Genomic DNA, 22,701 nt, shown 5'->3' with positions numbered 1-22,701 from the left:
CCAAGCCTGTGCTTAACACATTGCAGGGTGAGTTTGTGCATCTTTGTCCTTGCTCCTCCTGCACTTCAGGCTCTCAGGAGGGGAGTAAACTGCAGTCCCAAAATACTACAAACAGGTGCAGTTAGTCCCATATGCAGTGCCTTTGGGACAGAGGGTGGGACTAAGCCCTGTTCTGTGCAAAAGGCCAGGCAGACAGACATCTCTGAAGAGCAAATTCTTAAGGCAAATTTTACTCAGGATGCATCTATAGTAAGGTTTTCTTTATATTCAGGGTGTATTTTAAAAGCCACTCTCCCATCTGGCTTCACTTTCTGTGCTTTGATTCATGTCCCAGAGCAGTCTCAATGCACTCAGGATCCCACAGAAATGACACAAAACTGAGAGACGTGATTCTACTGCCTGCCACCAGGCAGCCCAACCCAGGGATTTCTGTGGAGCCAGCTCCAAAGGTACAGCAGTTGGCTCTGGGGGCTACATGCCATCTTTCAGCTCTAGGGGTCTGCTTCTCCTGCACTGCCTGACCTGGTAATCCAGACTTAGTCTCAGCTCTTCCAGCAGAAGTGCAGCTGCCAGCTGAGCACAGCCCTGGTTCACGCATCTGTGATAGGTTCCTCACTCTATCAAGCATGTACAGAAACACTGAAAGTGGTCCAACAAGCAGATTCTGTGAATGACTTAGGCTGAGACTTGATTGCCTGTATAAATCAGCGATGACATTGGGCACAGTCAGGCCTTGGTTGTTGGCAAGCCTGGGTATGGTATTAAAGACTGGCTTCCAGTTCTCTGTGGAAATGCAGGCCAGTGGTTCCCTGTCTGCTGGGACCACACAGCCAGACAGAATCTCAAGACCCTACAAAGTTTTGCAAAGCACAGTCACCTTTACCTTTCCTCCCTCCCTTTCTGTCCTGACCTCTCCTTCCCTTTGCCCACTTGACCGGCACGTACAGCACCACCCCTCTTGGCCACATCTGGCTGATCAATACTCATCTGGCTGCCTTTCATGGGGACCTGTTGAATTAGGGAAAAACATTAGTACAGGAGATGTCTGGGCCCAAGCAGTGAGATGGTCTAAAGGCCCAGGTGAGGATGTCTGTCTTGGCAGTGCGTGTATGTGCACCAGGTAAGGAATCCTGCACCCGTGGGGAAGGGGAATGTGGGTTGTCTAGCCAGCAGAAGAGACACCACTGCCTTCATTGTGCTGCTGCTGCAGCTCAATTACTGCACACAACACAGCTGTCCCCACTGGATGATATCCCTTGTGTGGGAACAGTCCGGCCCTAAGACCACACTAACCTTTCTGAGCTCCACTCTTCATGACAGATCCCCCAGAAATCCATTCATTTTCACTTTTATCTACAGATGCCCTGAAACTCCGCAGGTTCCTCTTTGTCTCCAAGGGAGCCACACTCCCTTCTGCACAGCTGAACATTGCTGCAATTCACAAGAGCAAAAACTCAAAGTGAATTAGGATGGTACAATTCAGTTTTGTTGACTCTCCAGTATAGTCTATGGAAGAGGTACACAGTTCCAGAGATTTTTCCAGATTTTTGGCACAGCAGCCAAATATTAGTTCCCAAAGCAGTCCAGCAGGGATACTATTTGTGTTAAGGACTACAAGATTCCAAAATTGGTTGCCAATATGACTTTATAGCTTGTCTTAAAGCAACTACTGAATAAATAAATGGCACCAAATGACAACTTTGCTATAGACAGGGCCCTTGCTTTTATTCATACAGTGGAAACTGATTATCTTGGATAGCTGAGAATGAATCCCTGAGAGCTGTAAACTAGCAAGGACTAGATCTTCCAGACATTCCTAGGGGTCATCAGCCTGGTCCACTGAAAAGGCTGCAGCCCCTCAAGCTGTTTTTCACTGCCTTCCTACACAGAGCTGCCCCACCTCTGGCCAGTCATGTAGCCAAAGGCTCATTTGGGCACTTCTGCCAACTTAGGGACAAAATACTATTAAATTTTCTTTTAAATGTGTTCTGAGATTTACTGATGAAAATTGTAGAAGGGTTCAGATCCTACTAAATATAACTCAATATTTAGTATTTAAATACAACTTTTTAGTGTCCTGTTTAATTTGAGTAAACTTTAGCAATAGGACAACAGAAGTAGAGGGGACACTGGTGATTTTCATACTGATTATCTACTGACCAAAACAGGTAAGTGTTAATTAGAAATGTTTTATTTGAAATTTAGAACCAAGGTAGCTTGTTCTATCAAACACAAATTTAGTGAAAAAATGAAAAAACCCCAAATTTCAAATAAGTTCCTAGCCTTTTGCTGACATACCAACTTTAACCTTATTGAGACATGTACTTTCAAATATTAAACAGCTGTGTCTTGCTTTGATTTCTGTGAAGTTTTAAAACTCCATATGTAAGCATAGCAAAGTATTTCTGTCACTCATTTTAACAAATTTTTCTCCTCTTCTATGTCTGAAGCAGGAAAAACTTCCACAAATGCATATTTGGATTTCACCCAATTCTTTTTGGTGTTCTGCTCAAAATTTAATTATTATCTTGTACTTCAAACACTGGAAGATTTTTAGGGTGAGGGAAAATGCTCTCTGTCTAAAGTAGAAGACACAAAGCCTTATTAATTTTATATACCCTATTAAAGTACCAAATGGGATGATTTTAGTGCTATGAGCATGTATTGATGAAGACCATACTACTTGTTATTTTATTTCTAATGAAAAAATGAATAAACTTTTTGATTTTACTGAGACATATGTGAAATCTTGATTCTAAAGAGTACATCTAAATTGATAGCTACATCCACTTGGACATACATCCACTCCAGTAGCCTCATTTCTCATAGATTGATTTTTGAGATGTTTATCTCCTTGATCATAAAACCTGTGAAATAGGGGCACCACATCAGTGAGTCAAATAATCATGAACAAAGTCCTGTGGCTTCAGACAATAAATTAGAGTACTACCAAAGTAGCTTTTCATTTTTGCATCCTAATGTTTTGACTTTTCTTATAGGTTTGTTACTGAAATCAGTTCTGTTAATACTTATTAATGAACAAATAAAACTGTTTCCATCCTTTGAATTCTTTGGGAAACCAATATATTTTTAAAGAGTGTGTGACATGTAGCGTGCATATTCATGTGAGAGTATCAATCATCACAAATTTATGTCATGTATCCTGCAAGGGCAATCCTAACCTTTTCTTTTCATGGCCACTGGGAACCAGTTGTGACCAATTCTATTGGTTCTATTTCTGTTTTACCCTATGGAAATGGATCTGCATCTATCATGTTCAGAAGCTGTTCAAACCATGGTGAACTTCTGTCAACGTGGCACTGCATGGACTTTTGGCCCAAGGTCACCATGAGGGAACTGCCCAACTGCCCCTGATGAGAGCTTCTCAGAAAGGAGAGTGACCCTCTGCAGCTGGCAACTGCTGGGCAGCACGCCAGAGCAGACACAGCTGTAACACTGTGCTCAGCTCTCCTGAGCAGGGACTGGCAGGTTTGGACAAAATATGGTGATTTCAATGAATCAATTCTCAACATTTTACATTTCAGTACAAGTTTCAGGTTAAAACTTCCGGGAAAATAAAAGTGGTGTTCTTTTGGAGGCTGGTTTTTTGGGGTTTTGTGGTTTTTGTTTTTTTGGTTTTCTTTTTTTTTTTTTTGTTTCTTTTTTTTGTTTTGTTTTGTTTTTGTTTTTTTTTTTTTTCTTTTTTTCGCTTCATTTTGACTTTTTTCAATTGGACTAAACATTGCCCTTGCTCCTCCTTTCTGACAAAGGAAGGAAAAGAAAACCAATTCCAAGTAAAAAACTGCTTTTCCTTTTCCTCAAGCTGTTCTATTTCATAGCTTTTCAGTCTATTTTCTTTATTGCCTGGCTTTGCACTCACCAGCAAAGTCAGTACTTACTCATCACAGTACATAATAGGACTAAGAGAAAAGCACTGCAGGATTTGGTTCCACTATTACTGTGCTCCATTAATTTTACAATGAAGTCTTGGCTACCAACATAAAATTCTAAATGCTGAAAACACTTCTGGCTTTATATTTCTGACATTTAGTTGAATAGAGTTACCAGGTACATGTTACCTTAAAATTTATTGTTAATGACAATATTTTATAATTAACAATAAAAAACACATTCTGTACCCAACTTCTTTTGTAGACTATTTTAATAAAAGGATTATAAAATACAAAAGAGAGAGAGACAGGTAACCTGAGATGCAATTTTGGAATGCAAACTTTTAGTTCAAATGTGCAAGCTCAAACTTAACAAATGTTTAAAATATTTGAGTTTGTCAAATGGTGCCAAAATAAACCATGTCTTTTCTAAAGACTACATATTTAGCTAGGCACTGGCAATGTAAATCTTTCAACCATTTCAAGTATTTGTTTAAAAGCCTCCCAGAACGCGTGGGCTCCCAACAAAACTGAAGAATGAAATGTTTAGAACACTGAAGCTCAACAGCTGACTTATAATCGACCTAATATGAGAGCACCACTTTGTCTTTTTGAACTTGTGAATACATTTTATTTACCAATGCATGAGAAGAACAAACAGAGAAAGTCCAGTTGTGCAGACCTGATGTGAAATGTTACAGCGATAAGAGTCAGCCCATGAAAGGCTGCGATCGCAGCAAGGGAAACTGCCCAGCACTGATTTCATGTGCCTCACAGCTGATTCTTGCATGGGAGAAAACCTTCAGCAGCAGAAGTTAAGAAGAAGAAAACTCAACAAAACCAACAGGCTTATTCTAATTGAAAGAAATGAAGGCACAGAGAAATCCTGACATTTGGACGGTAAATTCATTTGTGTACATGGATTAAAGATGTTACAACACCTGGTAAGACTATATATGAAATCAGTTTTGTAAAATGTTCCTGATTTGGAATAAACAAATAAATAAACATGCATATGACAACATACTGACATCAACAAACCATTTCAATATGATAGCTTCTTTATAAAAACAGTTTTAATATTCCTTAACATTAATGATTAACTAATGAATTTTACTTTGCCATTAATGCATTTAAAGAGGAACAAAACAGAATTCAGCTATAGGACTCCACTAACAAGACTGAGCTGGCTTTAAACTTTTCAGTATCAGCAGTTTTCTCAACACAAGTGCAGAAAGCCATGTCACCAGTTTTCAGCTGTGGGCTGCATGAAAAATAGTACTAAAAGACTAAAGGTCCACAGTTCTTTTCTGTTAAAGTTGATTTGTCACAATATTGTTAATTAGTGAAGGCTTAGGGAAGGCTTACTAGGAATATAATTACAGTGCTGAAAAGCATTAATAATGCTCTTATCCCGAGCCAACATGATGCTATTTACATATTTTACCCCGGCATATACCAGAAATGGCTCCCAATGCATAACGTGCTGCAGGATCATCAAGAGAAAGACACAAAATCTCACAGGGGAAGAACATTTCTGAATATCTCTGTTCTATTCAAGACAGCGGGGACCCTAATTTGACCAGTAATTACAGCTGTCACTGTAAGATGCACCTATGGTGAGCCACCTTTTATCATGAACTGTTTTCCATCAGGAGGGAAATGAATTGCTACTCCTGGTACATAATTGGATGCAATCTCATCTTTCTCACATATATTAGGACAGAAGTGACAATTGCATTTGTCTGCTGTATGAGAGCAGGCTTCATTTCACTTTCAGAGCTCTGCACAGGCATCAATCAGTTCTCAATGAATAAAGCATATGATAAGCCCATTAACCCATGTTGTCATTATCACCTCTTTCTAGTGACCAGAGCAGATTTCCTGCCCTCATTACACTGAGAGGCTAAAGTTAAGCTGGGCTCAACAGGACCAGAAGTTCTGCTGAGGGCACTAAAGGCTGGGCCTCCCCTACCAGACCTATGTGATTTATGCTGTTCACTTCAGCAGGTGAAGAAGTGAAAGTGTTTTGACATTAACCACATAGATACTTTTGCAAACACCCTGGAGGAGCCCAGGAACCTCTTCAGGGACTGCATACCTTTAATGACAGTCACTAAGGAATTTGCCAAAGACCACACACCAGGTTGTTAGCAAGGAAGAGGGAGAACTCAACTGGTTTTGAATCTTTCTACTCTCAACATAGCAAATTTCCCATGGTCCTTTCCAAAGAATAAAAATATTTCCAGCTGAATTTTAAAAATCAACACATCTGATTTAATTACAAATAAAATACATTTATCCACATCTGTAATTTATGACAAAACACCCTAACCTAAATTATCACTGAATTCCAGGCTGCTTGGTGCAAGACAAAAGACAGAGTCAGGAACTATTTTTTCACCTTGGGTATAATGTGTCGAAAGGAAAATTATGGAGCATAACTATAACTTAATTTTACCGAATCAAGTATTACCTGCAATCAGATGTATCTGACATCAAGCCTGCTAGATGGCTTTTGCATGGCCCATCCTACTTTCCCAAACAAAGCCAATGGACACAAGAGGCTGGAGGTCATACAGTCTGGCTGTAGGAAGCCTGCATTCACAAGATTATTCACTTGGACACAGAAAAACTTGGGGAAAGGTGAGGAGCTTTTGACACTCCAAGGGGAAGGAGGAACTCAGCACATTCATGCGTGGAGCACTAGCCCTGATTTAGTAAACTTGCATTTTCAAAGTAGCAAACAACTTCCTCATAAAAGCTGCCAAGCAGTAACTAATACTTTTACACTGAGAAATAAGTACTTCAAAGTGAAATTAAAACAATGTTTAAGAAAAAATGTTTCATTCTCACAGTGAAGGAAAAGATACCTTATTGCCTTACACGGATCTTTGTCCCAGAGGCCCTGTTTAACTTAACTAAGAAATCACCTTGAAGAGGGGGCTAATTTGAAGATGGCAGTATTTCATATCACCATATTCAGCTTGGAGATGCTGCTGATACTTTGCTACTTGAGTATTAAAGAGGAGCTGTGAGAAGAGATGGAATAAGAGCTCATGGTCAGTAGGGAATGCTAAATCAACAGGTGACATTCAGTACCCATAAATCCTGAGTTATTCAGAAAACAGTTCTGTCTTCATACAGGCTACAATGAACTCTGAACATTACAACTGAGGAAGGAGATCTAGAGTAGTCATTTTGCTGCAGAAATATTAATACCAATAAATGATTTGTCACAAAGCAAGTCCAATGCTAAATATGGTTACAAACAGCAGAGATAAAACAGACAATATCATTGTGACAACCATTAAAGTCACATTTTGTCTATATCTTGAACACTAGGCACAAAACACATTGCATCTTGGTAAAAACACTGCAGAGCTGGAAAAAAAACAGATTAGTATGACAAGGCCAATTAAAAACACGGGACAGATCATTTAAATGAGACTAGGGATTCTCTCTGGAAAAGAGAGAGTGGGGGAAATGATGCCAAATATGTAAAATCACATGGGACATGGAAATATGAACAGGGAATGGTTCCTCACCATTTCTCACGTACAAAAACTAGCTGATAGCAAATGAATAGAGCTGGTTCATAAGAGAAAAGGAAGTATTTTTTCACTCAATGCATCATTAACTGCATAAGACCTTGTGAAAGGAACAAGTAGATACAAACAATTTTAATGGATTAAAAAACAGGTCATGAAAAAATGCCGCTAAATACAAAGACACCATCTCTGGCTTAGAAAGCCTTTAACTAACAAACTGCTGGGACACCAGTTGGGAGAGTGGCCACTAGAGCTGGCCTGACTTTTTACCCTTTCCTAGGCATCTTCTATTTGTTATAGCCAAAGGTAGTCCTTGGGCTTTGGTCTAGCATGGCATGGTAGTCCTTACATTTTTGTCTTTATTTCTTTCTCACTACCTCCTTACAGCAGAAGTGGTTCAATAGCACTGACTGCTCAGGAGATCTTGTCATCCATTTTGTGCACAAAGCTCAGTGAGGACAGTAGGACAAAGAGCTGTTGAGTCACCCAAAGAGCTGAACAGCAGCACACGGGAGACGGTGAAGGGGCTGGAATCTGGGGGGTGGCAATCCTCTGGTTTGGAAGCATTAAAATTTCTTCCCACTGAATAGGTGTGGGGGAGAGGCTCCAGACTCACTGGCTATCTTAGGATTGACCAAAGGTCAAAAAGGAGCACTTCAGAAGTTTCTAGAAGTGACTTGGGTAAACGGGGCTTGGAGGGATGCTACTTATCTCCCTGCAAGAGGTTAGGTTTGGTCAACTGAAACTAGGAGGGGCTTAAGTCTGCAGTTGAAGAAGGTTTAAGTGTTAGAAAGAAAAAAACAGACATTAAAATGTTTCTCTCTACACCTACACCTAAAATTAAAATTTCATTTTCTCCAGATAGACTGCACCATCACAACATCTGAACAAGCAAGCATTAAGAAGTAAAACCATGTAACAACATTAAACACAAAGCAAAGCAGACAAGTGTAAGCCTCAGGAGCTACATACACCTTGCCTGAGTTGGCTGCCCCTGAGGAGACAGAAAAGCCCAGCTGGCTGCTGAGATTCTTTATTGAATTGGGGTTCTCAGAGATTACAGCTGCTTTCTTGAGCAGGATTATATGAGTACTGGCCTGACTGTTCATACCGGGAGATGGTGGGATCACAAACATAACTCTAAGTTCAACTGTAGTGTATCATAGAGTCTATAATGTCTGTGTACCCCAAATTTTCCTCCTCAGCCCTCAGTTTCTCCCCTCCCTGTATGATTCTGTGCTTCAGCCTTTTAGTCCTAGGGCACTTCATGTGTACAAAAAGCTGAGGATTGGCAGTTTAGCCTCAAACCCAACCTGGATGGTACTCCTGCACTGCAGGGCAATCAGAGTCTTGTAGGAATGGGACGAGAAGAGGCAAACACTGAAAAGGTGACTCTTTAATTTATAAGGTGTTTTCTGAAATCTGAGAGCTTTTCCCTCATTTAAAAGGACAGAGGAGTGACTAAAAACAATACAGGAAACTTTTTCCACTGTCTGAGATACTGTACAATGTCACAAGGCTTTCATGTTGCAATTTTTTAAGCTGTACTTCCAGTGAAACCTAAATGTAAATTTCTTTTTAATGTACACTGAAAATGCCATGTACTAGCAGAAGCTATTCAACTGTTGTATAAAGGTATGCATTTATCCTGCCCTTTGATGTAGCCACAGTTACTACCTGCAATTCAATGGGCTATGAGTAAGGAGGAAAAAATATCCACTATACCAGCCAGAGATATTTCTTGAATGTCAACCTACTTTATCAATTAATACATTTAACATACAAATACTGGACTATTTGCAGCCTCACAAATAAAATAAGGGATTTAAATCTTGAAACTGCTTTGCAGCATTTTGAACCTGAAGCCTGCAGTATTTAAAAATTCTATGCCTTACAGCAGACTATAGTCTAACATGGAGAGGACAGACTGTTAAAATAAGCATCTACATAATTTTTCACAATACAGTGTGCCACAATGCATTTGGTTAAAAACAAACACATGTTTGCAGTGAAACATTTTAACAAATCACAGAACTCAGCAGCAAAGTAGTTAAACATTTATGATTTGATTTTATCTCAGCTTGGAATGTCGCTGGAGTGTCCCACTTCTAACAACTGTTTGCTAAGTTAAGGCTTCAGTGTTTACACAGTGCTGAATGAAGCAGCCTGGTCACCAGATGTGAAAGCTTCCTTAGACTGCAGCTTTCAATCAGATCACGGTCCTAATGGTCCCTGCTCCAACCTTCTTCCTCAGGACGTCCACCAGCCTTTCCAACCTGAGAGGGGGCAGGGGAGAGGGAGAGGAGAGAAAAAAAAGGAAGCTAATGTTAGGAATGTTCTGGCTGAAAGAGACAGTGTTTGCACTGAACCAAGCTGTCCTGGTGGTGGTCACGCTCAGAAACAAAGCACTACTGTAAAAGACAGACATTAAGGGAAAATGCAGACAACTTGCGAAAAACTTTTTAACCTACAACCCAACCCATCTGCAGCCAGTGATATATATCAACTCACTTTTCCTTTGTAGTGCATGGAGTGTCTGAGGTCCCTGTATGGCATTAACACAAAACCCTGTGCAGCAATCCTGTGATACAATATACACTTTGGTGTAAGCAGGACAATTAATTTTTATACTTTAAAAAATATGAGCTGTCCATGGCTCTTGTTAAATGTAGCACTTAAGTATTGTTTCCCCTTAAATAATATTTTGCCTATTATCCAACAGATACTTTTACTGTCCAGTTTATAAATTTATGTCTAAAAGCCGATGTGTTTTATGTAAAAAATTTTTCAAAACACTCAACAAGCCAAGTTTCTAAGGATGTGGATGATGATATTTTGAAGGTGGCCTGCGTGATTCTTGTGTCAATACTACTACAGAAAAATTAACAGTCTAAGTAAGTAGGACAGAGAGCTGCCCAGTCCTCTTACATTTAAGGCACAGGCACTATAAACATGTTCAATCTCACTGGCTTAATTTGATCTTTCTTTTGTTAATGTATGTAGACAAATGCAAAGGACTAAATTTGTTCATCATTTTGTATCTACACACATTTATCTTCAGCATTCCAGAAATCATGTATTCAAGCTATTTTTTCAATCTGTCTGTATTTTATGGTATCCTTCAATGAAAACTCTCCCACAAATAAACTACCTGTATAAAAGCAGACAGTGTGTAGCAGAACACTTTCAGAGCCACGTCCAGAATATTATACACACAGCTTCCACAATGGATAAACAGAGCTGTAAGTTCAAATAGCTGTATTCATTGTCACAAAGCTGACCATTTTTTTCTTATCTTGAAAGACAATTAAAAAAAAATTATACAACATGAGAAAAGCAGATAGGAAATAAAAATAACACAGCTTTATCAAAATTGCAAAATGCATTTTATCTCATGAATGCATTAGTAACTTCAGTGCACGTAAACTAGTCAACATGGATTTATTGCCACAAGTCATGACTAATGTGCTTGGTACGTATTGAAACACTCTTGTTTTCCAGGAACCACCAAGCACGATGAAGCTACACCTTTCATTGTACTCACCAGGTGACTTAATTCCTGAAATGAGATTAAGAATTCACCACCCAAATGTAATCATCAGACAGCAGGAAAAGTATGTGGAAAGTTCAGCTCATTCTAGCTCTTACACAGGGACTCTGAGGGAATGAATGCACAGGTAAAAAGCTGCTGCTTAGGTAGCAACTGCTGAAAAACTGCTCCTCTCCCTTCAGTTTTCCAATAGTCACTTTTCCTTCTTAACCAACTAGTGCATTTCCCCCGGTTTTGCAAAATAACATCTACTGCACTTTGTCTTTATAGAGGCAGCACCCAAACAGCCATAACTCAGTGCTGTCCGTCCATGCAGGTATAAAGTCAGGGATTTCACAAGTTATTTGCTCCTGTAAGTTTTCTCACATGGATACATCAATGTTTTCTGAGTTCTAAGGATTTTAGCTCAGTTACTGATCAGTCAGTTTTGTCAGCCTCTCTTATTGGGAATTTTCCCTGTTACATCTGCTGTCAGTCCATGGGCAATTTCAGAAAGCAATGGCAATTAGTTCTCTTTCACTAGCATGTGTATTCAGAAGCACAGCAGCTTTCTCAGCCATTTTAACTCTTTCTGGAGGTCTCTTTCACACTAGCACCCTCTCTAATGTACTTCTGAGACATAAAAGCAATGGAAAACATTTCAAACTGTTTGGACAAACAGAAGGCTTGGGCTGAAAATTGTTTTTCTGGGAGACAGCATAAAACCTGTAAAATCTGAGATCATGGCTTATTTAAATCACTGTTCAGTTAAAAAGAAATATTGTGTGGCTTATACAAGGCAGGGGGTGTGTGTGGGGGGGAATGACTTCAGTAATTGAGGCTCCTTTTGGGGAAAACAAGTTGGATGTCACAGCTTACACATCGTCCTACAACTGGGTTTAGATGTGCACCACTCTGTGACCAAGCAATGGCACTGCACACCAGAGCAGAACAAGTCAGTGAAGAGCTGCCCATGTTTGAAGAGAAATACCACTGGGATGAAAGTAGCTGTCTTCTGTTTAACCTTGAAACTGTCAGGCTTCATTGAAAATAATGAGGCTTAACAATCATAGTTTCTGCTTTTCAAACGAATGATGACTGAAATCATCAAAATGAGGCATTCCTCACCAAATACATACCATGCAGAGCTTATTTGCCTTTTGTTTCAGTCATATGTGGATTTTCAAATTTATTTATTCTTTATCAGGAGGAAAAAAAAAGGTAGCAGGGAATTAAGATATTGTACTTTGAAAGAGATTTAAGCAACAACATAAAAGAGAAATGGTAGCAGCTATTTATAAGATAAAATAACAGAGGGCAAAATTTACCCCTACACAGACACAAGACCCAATATACCTCTGAAATCCCACTTAAGCCTACAAAATAATGCTATGCGCTGAATCAGTGGTTAATAACTCTTGATACAGGCCTCAGGGGGCTTTTTGGAATGATAATCCTGGACTCTTTGTTCACCAAGGGCCCAACTCTGTCATCCCAACTCACACTAAGAAACATTTTCTTTGTGAGTAAGAAAAGGCAGCTAAAAAGGCTGTTTGTGCCAGGGAGGTGCTACCTGTGAGGGGTGAGGGTGGCAGAGCCAGCCCTTGTTGATAAGGCTTTGTGCCCAGCCCAGTGGGATGCTGCAGGCAGCTCCCTCTGGAGACTGAGCATTTTAATGTGGAAAACTGCAGTAATAGTTTTATACCTCAAGATCAAAGGTAATTTAACTAGAAGAATGGAAGGTACTGGGAACTAGTCTCAATGTTTGCAGGGTTTTATTCAAAATATGGAAGACATGAAAAAACCAACTTCTGTTACTTTGTGTAATTTCATAGAATTTTATTTAACTGAAAGCAGCACATTTTATTGTATTCTAAGACAAATTCTAACCATTCCAACATTCTAACAAATGAGATTTGCCTTTTTGCTTGTGAATAGTCCTCATAGGGTAAGTTAAATGTGCAACATTACACTTTCTCCTGAGATGTAAGCAAGGACACTCACTGAATTTGCATCTCATGAAGCAACTAAATAAGTAATTTAAGAAGAAAGCATCTGAGTTCTTATTTTAGATCAGACAGAAGAATGATAAGGTGGGCAGGCCATTCTGTGGTAGTGCTGAAGGTCCAAATGTGCAAGAACAGACACATACCTTTTGGAATGCTTTACAAAGCCTCTTAAGGGCTCACTCCCCATTCTCACAGATTTCAATTTCTTCCTTAGAAATTTTTGAAAACCGCAGTAGATGACCTTCATTATTCCTTGGTTCTTCAAATACTTCTAGAAAATCTGTCCCTTAACAAATAAATTCTCTCAACAAATGCCCCATCAGCATTCTTTATACAATTATTTTATGCACGCATGCAAAGTGAGTACAAAAGGACATATAAAATACAGGAAAAATCTATGGATTCAGATGGATAGGCACAACTTTGGTTTTATTTCTATTGATTTACATATATCCAAAAATAAAAAGTAAAAATGTCCAATGCTTTTCAAGATAGATGGAATTTGCATTGATGAAAAGCACAAAGATAATGCTAGAAACATTCTTTATCTACACTACATACTTCTGTAATGCTCCCAGGAAATGGAAAAAATAAATAAAACACACAATTTAGGAAAGGGACACCCAATCCATCATTATTTTTAAGTTAGCAAAAGACACAATGTTAAGAGTCTTGAATTGCAGTGGCTTAATGCTTTCTCCAAACAAATTTGGAATTAAGCAGTTGAATGTGTGTTCTATACAGAAATAAAAAGAATTCCATAAGGGGCTTGCTGCTATGATGTTACAGGTTTCATTATGTCCTTTTGAACATGTTGCTAAGCTTTAAGAAGATCCTCATCTTCAGAGGAAAGAACAGGAACACCTGGACAGGATCATGACCAGGATCATTACTAGGTGAGTCTTACCCAAGACAAATTCTCAACCATTCTCAAATTTTCTTCCAGTTATTTCAAACTGTGTTCCCTTGTCACCTGTGCACACAGCTGTCAATGCCTGGATGGAGAGTATGTTGTTATGTGGAGTGTTCTTACACAGATCCCGAATTGCTTGACAATCTGCTCTGACTTTTAGCAAAGCTTTACTCCTGTGAGTAAAAACAATTTTGGTTTTAGACTTGGTCTCCATAAAGCAGACTTAAAATCCTAACTGACAGAGAAGTTTGCTCTGGGAGCCCAGAAACTGAACGGATCAGTGCAAGTATGTTCCCTACTACTCTCTACTGCCCACTCCTATGCACATTTTTGGCTTGCTTCTCTCTTTCACACATTCTGCTGAATAAGTCTAGCTCTAACCTGTGGCTTGGGATCAGTAAAAACTGCAACTGCATAAATCCACATGGGTTGGTACATCCTTCCACGCTGCTCCACCTTTGGCCAAAGGAACTCACCCCAAAGACAACAGTGGTCTTTACTCCCAAGTTCTGAATATGACAGCTATACAGTCATGGAGTGACCTTCCTGGGAATCATGCCCCAGGAAGAGATAAAATGGACACCCAACTGACAGAAAAGGGCACCCTTCAAGTAGCCCATGTCCTAATCTGCAAAGCAATATACAGACTAGCCAAAAACAATGGTTTCTACCTGCAAATGGAGGAGTTAAGTGATAAAAACAAAATCATCCTGGATTTTGAAATGCTATATCAAGGCTTATAAACCTAAGCTATAGCCCTTGGTTATCTTTCCAGTAGATAAGATTAGGCTCAGGCTATGAAGATGGCCTTACTTGCATGATTTCTGGCTTCTTGTGGAATGTGTTTTGCTGACACTAATTCCCTTTAGAAACCAAGCTTTTGAAAATATATTAGATAGATAAATAAAATGCATTGGACAAAAGCACTGCAAGCAGTTTAGCAGTAGAGTTCAGTGAATGGTTGTTTGGTGAGTGTTCATACAAACAAATTCACTTAAATTCATTTAGAATAAAGTAACTTCCTTCCTTTTCCTCTCCTTTCTTTCAGCTTTCCTCTCAGATAAACTTCATAAAATTCTAAATGGCATACTTGTTTTCAGGCATTTTCTGTCAATTCAAGGAAACAAATGACAAAGAGAAGAGAGGCTGCTGTGATACTGGTCTTGCCCAGACACCAGTCACTTGGATAGGATCATTTACTCAGGAGGCTGGAGCAATCTGGTTCAGCTCTATTATCTGCACAAGGGAACTGGACCCCAGCTGCTTCCCTCTCAAGGGAATAGCACTGTGCTAACACTGGGTGTTGGGGTGGCTTGCTCTCAGTTTCAAAATTTTAGGCTGCTTTGAATAAAATACTTAAATATTCACTGTTTTGAAGCCTGGTGTCAAGGATATGACTTTGCAGTGCATGACCTATCTACCGTGCTACACAGCCATCACCCTCTTACTCCTGGCTGATTCAGCTAATTTTTAATTACCCTTATTCCTCAATTCGGGTATTATTTTTACTACCTCAAACGCCTGCTTTTTTAACAATAATTTTTTATCTTAGTAAAAATCACTGCCCATTGAATTTAATGGTCTGTAACAATTCTTTCATAAACCATCACAGTGATAAAGACTACATGTGGCTCCAGTGCACAGGCTGCCTTCCTCTTCTTAACCAAGTTCCTTCCACATTTTTTTGGATCAGAGTCTGGGTGTCTTTCTAAATGCTGGAGTTCAGCCATGGTTTTGAAACTGATGCTGAGTACAATTCAGTGCCCTCTGTCAGACAAGTGTCTGGACTGACTGGTATTAATGGTCCTTCCTGGTCTTAAAACACACATCTCAGAGACTGATTTAGCAGCATCAGTGAGCTCTAAACCATGGTAGACCACAGTGTTGAATCAAATCACTACAGGCACTGCTGCCAATTCCTGCCTGCCCAACACTGTTTGTAAAGTCACTCCAAAAAGTATGTTCCATTAAATGTACTGGCCTTAAATTTGGCAGGGCAAATCATTCTGCCCCTGAAAAGCACTGTCACCAAACAAGCATTCCTATTAAATCCCTTTCAGCATCTTCTCAACCCAGAAGAGTAATTCTGTATATGATTAAACTTAGAAGCAAATACAGCCAGTTGGGCACTTGACAGCAGACATATTTTAAAATAAGCCTGGCTTACAAAGGCCTTGGCTAAAATATTAAGCTTTTATCTGTGGTCCACAATAACTAATCTTGTCAAACTGTTTGCCCTCTACCTTCTGTTTGGAAGATTATGAGCTAGCTCACCATTACTATTCACCTTGTGCCATCACTAGCAGCAGGAAAACTGAGCAGTAAACACAGTTGGTCTATTTTGACAGCATTTCACCCTACTTTGCATTGATGTAGATTGCTACACATTACAGGATAATACAAAATCAGGACTTTGCTTCTATGCTGGATTTAATGCCACCTTGTGAAAGGTATCACTCCCTTACTTTCAAATGCTTGCTCAGGACAGCATACACTGACTGCCAAAAAAAAAAAAAAAGAGCTTCTGAGAAAGAAAAATAAACCCTGAAATAACTATGCTGTATTTCAGTACATTGAAATCTACAAAATCTACAATATATCATAGGGACTAGGCTCTTATTATTGGATGGACCATTCACATCTGAGCATGTGGCTGATATTAGAGATCAAAAATGAACAATAGCTGACATAGAGGATACATTGGCATATTTAAAGTCAAATGATACACAACAGATTATTTAAACAAATCTTCAAATTTCCCTTATCACTCCAGCTTGAATTCAACAGTTTATTATGGCAATTTTATGCAAAGCTTATATTTGTGCTAGAAAAACTTTTTATATACCTTCTTAATAAACTTGAATTAGTTTTAGCACTGACAAGTACTGTTTCCCCACATTTGGGGTCACAGCTGTTCTCTTTTCTTAGGAGAAATCTTGACATGGGAACCTCCTCCTTACAGTGTATTCCTTATGTTTCCATGAAGTTTGTGCTGATATGAATAGGCAAGGGTCTCCCAGATTTTCTTGTCAAATACCTTCTGGCAGTCTGTGTCGCCTGCTTATGGAAAACTAGCAGTTTTACCTTATGGTAATATGTCTTCCCCACAGAAAATATTCTGTCCTAGTATTAATTCAAAGAATAAATAATGAATATTGAATAATTAATGAAATATTAATTCCTGAAAACTCCTGATGAACACTAGTCCTGCCCCTTGGTAATGATGTTTGATACCATTAGAGTGCCATGAATCAGGCAATCTTATTGTGTCTCTGAACTGTTCCTCACATTCTTGAGAACAATACAGTCTCAGATCTGGGTTCTTTATGTCTACAAACATAATAATAATAAAAAATTATCCGACTGAATTAGAGACTAAAATTGCTGAATATAGAGCCTTTTTCTCTATGCTTCTCAATTTGGGCTTTGAACTGTGTCTGGCAACAGCTCGCCAGCTTCCTTATACTATATTCCACAGAAATGTATTTCAGGAGATGAAAAAAGGACCTCCTTTACTGAGGATTTTGGTTTGTTCTAAATCCATCTTCAGGAAAATTTAAAAGCAATGTCAAAAATTTATTATCTAAAACAAACCATTTCAAATTTGCTCAGAATGAACAGTTAGGATTTATTTACAGATTTGCAGAGATACTTTCTTATTAAAAGACTCTAGAAGTTGAAAGTACCAGTCTGAAACCACCATATTACACCTTTCTGCATGTTAGACTTGTAAAGTCAAGTCTGAACCTCTCAGTTGCCTATTCCAATCAAGCCTCACTTCTTTCAGACGCCTTCTGGTCAAGTTGTGTTTACAATGAGTTTGCACAGTTGTAAATGTGCTGTGGTGCTGGTTTTGGCTGGGGTAGAGACAACTTTCTTCTGGCTGGTATGGGGCTGTGTTCTGGATTTGTGCTGAACAAAGAGCTGATAATAGAGAGATGTAGGTTTTACATAGGTTTGTTGTATTTTATCACCGATGTGATATTGCCCAATCTGGAATGATGCCCACCACAGCACTTAGAGATCGAGTAGCAATGGAAACAGGTATGGACATAAGAGGAAAAAATTTTACTAAGCTCTTACTAGTGATAAGTCCTTCATAATGGGCTCAGACTGGCAGGTGAACTCTATCCCTTTGGTGGTTTCAGGACAACTCACACTTGGTCATACTTCTGTAAAGTATTTCCAGAAAAAAAGGCAGTCTTCCATCAAAAACTAACAAAAAATCCACGGACAAAACATCCTCTCTTCCTCCTAATGTTTCCCTTGGTGGCAATTCTGCCTGGTGATGACATGAGTGGGACTGATTGTAGGAGAAAAGCCTTTTAATTTCTGTTGACGAAAGCATAAAAATTTGGCATACGTAAAGAGTTACAAAATTCTTCAAAAGCATGGAGTAAAATCTACAAAATGTCTTTTGTGTCGAGTGCATGACTTAGATATCCCTTTTATCTGATGCGCATATGTTATATCCCTTAAATAATTTATGATCATTTTATCAAGGATTGAAAGAGAAATGATAGAAATACATATATCATGAGGCACAAAGTAAATTGCTAAATAAAATAATTTTATTGTATGCATTTCAATACCTGCACAATACACAATACCTGCAATGTCTTTCATTCAAAGGCTGAATTCTGTTACTTTCTGTGGGCAAGAATTCCATGATCTGAAGCTAAAATGATAAAATTTGGTCCTAAAGATTTATGCCTTCCAACAGCTCAGTGTTTGGATCTGTATCCTTATATCCAGATCATAGGAGAAATGTAGAACAGGAAAGTTGAGCAACTTGCCAACAAAGCAACAGTGGGGATTATGGGGTTATAGCTATTGTTAGCTCTCAGAAACGCAGTTGATGCTGCCCTTCTACAAAACCTTGTTTAAAAAAACTTCAACTTTATGGAAAAATCTGACTATTAATTAATGGCTCAGTAGTAGTTCAGAAACACAAACTGTAATTTTTTCCTCAGATAACTAGCCCCTGGTTTAGTAAAGGTATACTTAATTTTAAGCAGTGGGAAAATTTAAATGATTTCAAGTTTGCTTAAAATAAAATACTTTTTTGGCCTAGTCGGTTATTTCTTTTTGTTGTTGTAAAGAACTGTCCCAGCAATTCTCTAAAAGGTTATACGTAATTCAGAAGCTTCAGAAAGTCTGGGCTTTCTTTTTGAGCTTCTGCATATACATTTACAGTATTCAATCTTTTGCATATGTTAAGAAACAGTATGAGTATTAACAGAAAGAACCGCAAATTTATTTTTATTCCTTCAGCCAAGCCACAAATAAATGACTCTAGCAAACAAACCAAATACTATTTAGTAACGGCAATGTAAATGCCATGGACTTATTTTATTTGGATATAAAATATTAAATTAAATGAGTATTTGCTGTGACACTCTTTTTATCATCTTGAAAAAAAAAAGCAAGTCTGAGAAAAAGTTTTCTTGCTATTCTTCAAGGAGCACTCAATCTGCTGTTCAAAGTTATTTAATAATTTGTCATAGAATAGTTAACTATAAGCTTACAAATACTGTGTCAGTGTGCTTCTTCCTATTGGGCAAACAACTTCAAAATCTAATTTGTTTGTGTTATTGGTCTTACTAAATATTAGTCTTTGCAAGTCTGGTTTACACCACTGAAGTTAACTATGCCAACATTCTGATTTTGTTCTGAAGTATTCCACAACAAGCTGATATTATACAATACAAGCCCAAGAGCTAGCTGATCCAGTTTACTGAGTGTATACTTAGTGTATTTTGCTACTGATAAATCAATAAAACCATGTTGTAATCTACAAACTTCCATCTCTCTGAAGCAGCTATAAGTAAACTGTAAATGAACACACAGGTCAAAAACTGGGATGCTGTGATTATGTTGACTCTGAAAACATTTGACTTTCATAGAATACATTTTAGTGTTTGAGAGAATGAAGTTTCAGCACTGCTTTTATTTTCGTGAAAGGCTGAGATGATAAATATTCAAATGACAATAAATATTTGTGTTTATATTGTAACTACCCATACTTTAACAAAACAATGTCTGCACTGCAATCCACAATGTACGGAGGTTAAGTAAAAGTAAACCATGACTACAAAAAGAAAATAAATACTTGACTTTGCCTGTATGTGCAGTTTTGCATTCTTCATCCATGTGAAACTCCCAGCAGCCAATGGATATCTTGGCTGTGCAATGAATGCACAAAAGGCATACCTGTCATTTCCTTTGATTGGGACTTTTTGTCTTCATCTGTTAAGTGCACCACTGAGCATAATACTGGCACTGATCATAAACTGTCAGATGCTACAGGCCTCACTATAATTTATGAAACCCAAAATACCTGGCAGAAGGATATCTTATAATCTGCTCTGGCAATAGCACACATTTTAATTGTATGAGGCTTTCAGTAGTGATACTACAACTTGCTCTATTAAGGACAGTCCCTAACTTTTAGTGTCTTGCTCCAGGCTGTTCAGAAGTCCTCAAGCTACCTTCTCTAAAATTAAGGCCACAAGTTTCTTTGAAGGTGATAAAGACAACAGCAGTGCTACCAGTTTTCCTTTTCAAGACAAACATAAAAAATAATACTTCCAGTTAGAGCATTCAGCCAAGCTAAGGAAAACCTGATTTTAACCCACATCTGCCACTTTTTAGGGGAACAGTACACACCAGGGTTGAAGCCACTTTTATATTTTTCTTTCTGAAGCTGTGAATTTCTACAGAAGAAACATATGAAATGCTAATAGACCTGGAGGTGTGATTCTGTGGGAGGTGATCATGGGTGCACACCTGGAAAATGGGAGCTGCAAGTCCTGATACTTGTTTTGTATTTATGTTCAAGAGGCATTGAATTAAACTGAGAAAAAGCTCTAAAGGTAAGTGTCAGAAACAGGTCTTATTTCTCAGAGGTGAGCAAACTATTTGCTCCTCTCTGATCCAAGCAGCCTGCATTATTTTCTGCTACATGGCACTGCTTCAAAGCAAGGAACAGGGAGCATCCAGACCAGACCTGTGTGGCTAAAATGCCTCTCCGAGGTGCAGGATATCTGAATCTCCACAGATGGAGGAGAAAACTGAGATCCATTCTGTCACACCCTGGGGAAGAATCCCTGCTCCCAAACAACAACTTAGAAAATGAAGGGTGGGATGGGGGCAGATGCCAAGGACACTTTTGAAAGAAATGTCTGAGGTCACACTGCTCTGCATGGATCTCTGAAACCAGCATGCCTCACTCTGTCTCAGCATGTGCTTCTCCATTTGGGTCTCCAGGAAAAGCAGGCAGAAAAGACAAAAAGTCAATTGTTTTATAATTTTTTTCAGTTAGAAGTTTTCTGCTAATGCTTATCCAAGTCCTTCTATCCCAAGTGCTTATCCAAAGTGATTCTTGGGCAGAGAAGTTAACAGTGTTAGTGGTAGTGAGTTATTAGGCACTCCCGCCATCACAGCCTGCAAAGTTCTAGCAACATGAAGTGCCCAATTAAAAAACTAGTGTAATTCAATAAAGATAATATAATCCAATAAGGAAAATACATTTCATTCCAGCTTTCCAAAAGTTACATATTTCCTTTTGTACAGTATGAATAATATGTTAGCCTTACCAAGGGAAAAACGATCTGCCTAGTGATACAGAAATGTGTAACAACAGCAGTCCAGAGAATATGCCAATGATGACTGAATTTTTTCAGCTCACCTTAGATTTGAATATAAGTTCAATATTTTATTTCCTTCAGACCTGGAAAATTGATTTCTGTCTATATGTTGAATTTCTATGAGGCTGCACATAACCCCATTGGCTTACTCAATTTTTTTTTTTTTTATTACAACAAACAGGTATCTCTGCAAGACTGTTTAATTCATCATTTCACCAGGAATATTAGTGCAGTCTGAGGGGAATTTTTCTGAGAGGAATCACTGGTGTTAGTGCAGAATTCCAAGTATTTTAAAAAATCCTGACCCTGCTACATATTGCTTTCAGTTATATCAAGCATGACTTTTTTCACACATTTCAATTAGTCTTATTTCCTCACTGACTAAAGCAGACTACTCCAGCCTATTGCCCCTAAATCTGGTACATTCACACAGCCTCTAATTGCTACTGTATGGTAATAATTTCATATGTGATATGAGTTACAGCTACTAGATTTTGTTTTGAACTTTCTCATGTTTCTATTAATGTCTGGTATGCCAAAAAAATTTGCATCAGCTCTGCAGAATTCTTCAGAGTATGTAGTAGTTTTGCGTGTCTGGGAATCTTCCATCTGGCTAGTGTGGGTTTCCTAAACACCATAAAACCCTGCCTGTGGAGATTGTATATCTCTTATGGGCCCCATGGAGCTTTTAATCTGCTTTTAATCATTGTATGAGACAGCCAACACATCAGTCCTCATCAAGGAGTTTTTTCCATTTTGAATCCCATTTAATAAGTTTTGATCCAATCTGAAAACCAGAATCTTTGCTAATTTTGCATTGGTATCTTAAACTGCTACAAAAGTTGTCTTCCTTTGATTTCCATTTCCTTGCATACAAACTCTGATATCCATTGACTTCTGTGGATTGCTACAGCAAGTATAAGATTCTTAGCACCTTGCCCTCACTCACTTGTCTTTTGAACGTACCCACCAGCATCTGTTTCTCAGTAAACTACAGGTCATACCCTTAACTGGGACAAATGAATGCAACTTAGTGTGACAGAGCAAAGTCAATTTGCTGTAACTAAGAAACTAGCTCTGTATCTACATTCTTCAACAAGACACCAGGACTTACTTTACATTTCAAAACGCCAGCACCACTTAAATTATTCCCCATATGA

At 38.5% G+C, this 22,701-nt stretch overlaps 1 protein-coding gene across 3 annotated transcripts in view; it reads right to left on the bottom strand.

The window, feature by feature from the left end:
- Positions 1-4,069: 4,069 nt before the first annotated feature.
- The window catches only part of MIPOL1 (mirror-image polydactyly 1), a 188,123-nt gene continuing 169,491 nt past the window's right edge, over positions 4,070-22,701 (bottom strand). For all 3 annotated transcript variants that reach the window (XM_077180462.1, XM_054635670.2, XM_077180461.1), the window contains one exon: positions 4,070-9,717. In XM_077180462.1, coding sequence (XP_077036577.1) covers positions 9,651-9,717 — 67 coding nt within the window. In that variant the 3' untranslated portion in view covers positions 4,070-9,650. The remainder of the gene's footprint in view (positions 9,718-22,701) is intronic.

Source organism: Agelaius phoeniceus, chromosome 6 (genome assembly GCF_051311805.1).
Source record: "Agelaius phoeniceus isolate bAgePho1 chromosome 6, bAgePho1.hap1, whole genome shotgun sequence".
NCBI classification, from domain to species: Eukaryota; Metazoa; Chordata; class Aves; order Passeriformes; family Icteridae; genus Agelaius; species Agelaius phoeniceus.
Note: the sequence above shows the minus strand (reverse complement) of the source record. Positions and strands in the feature narration are given on the sequence as shown.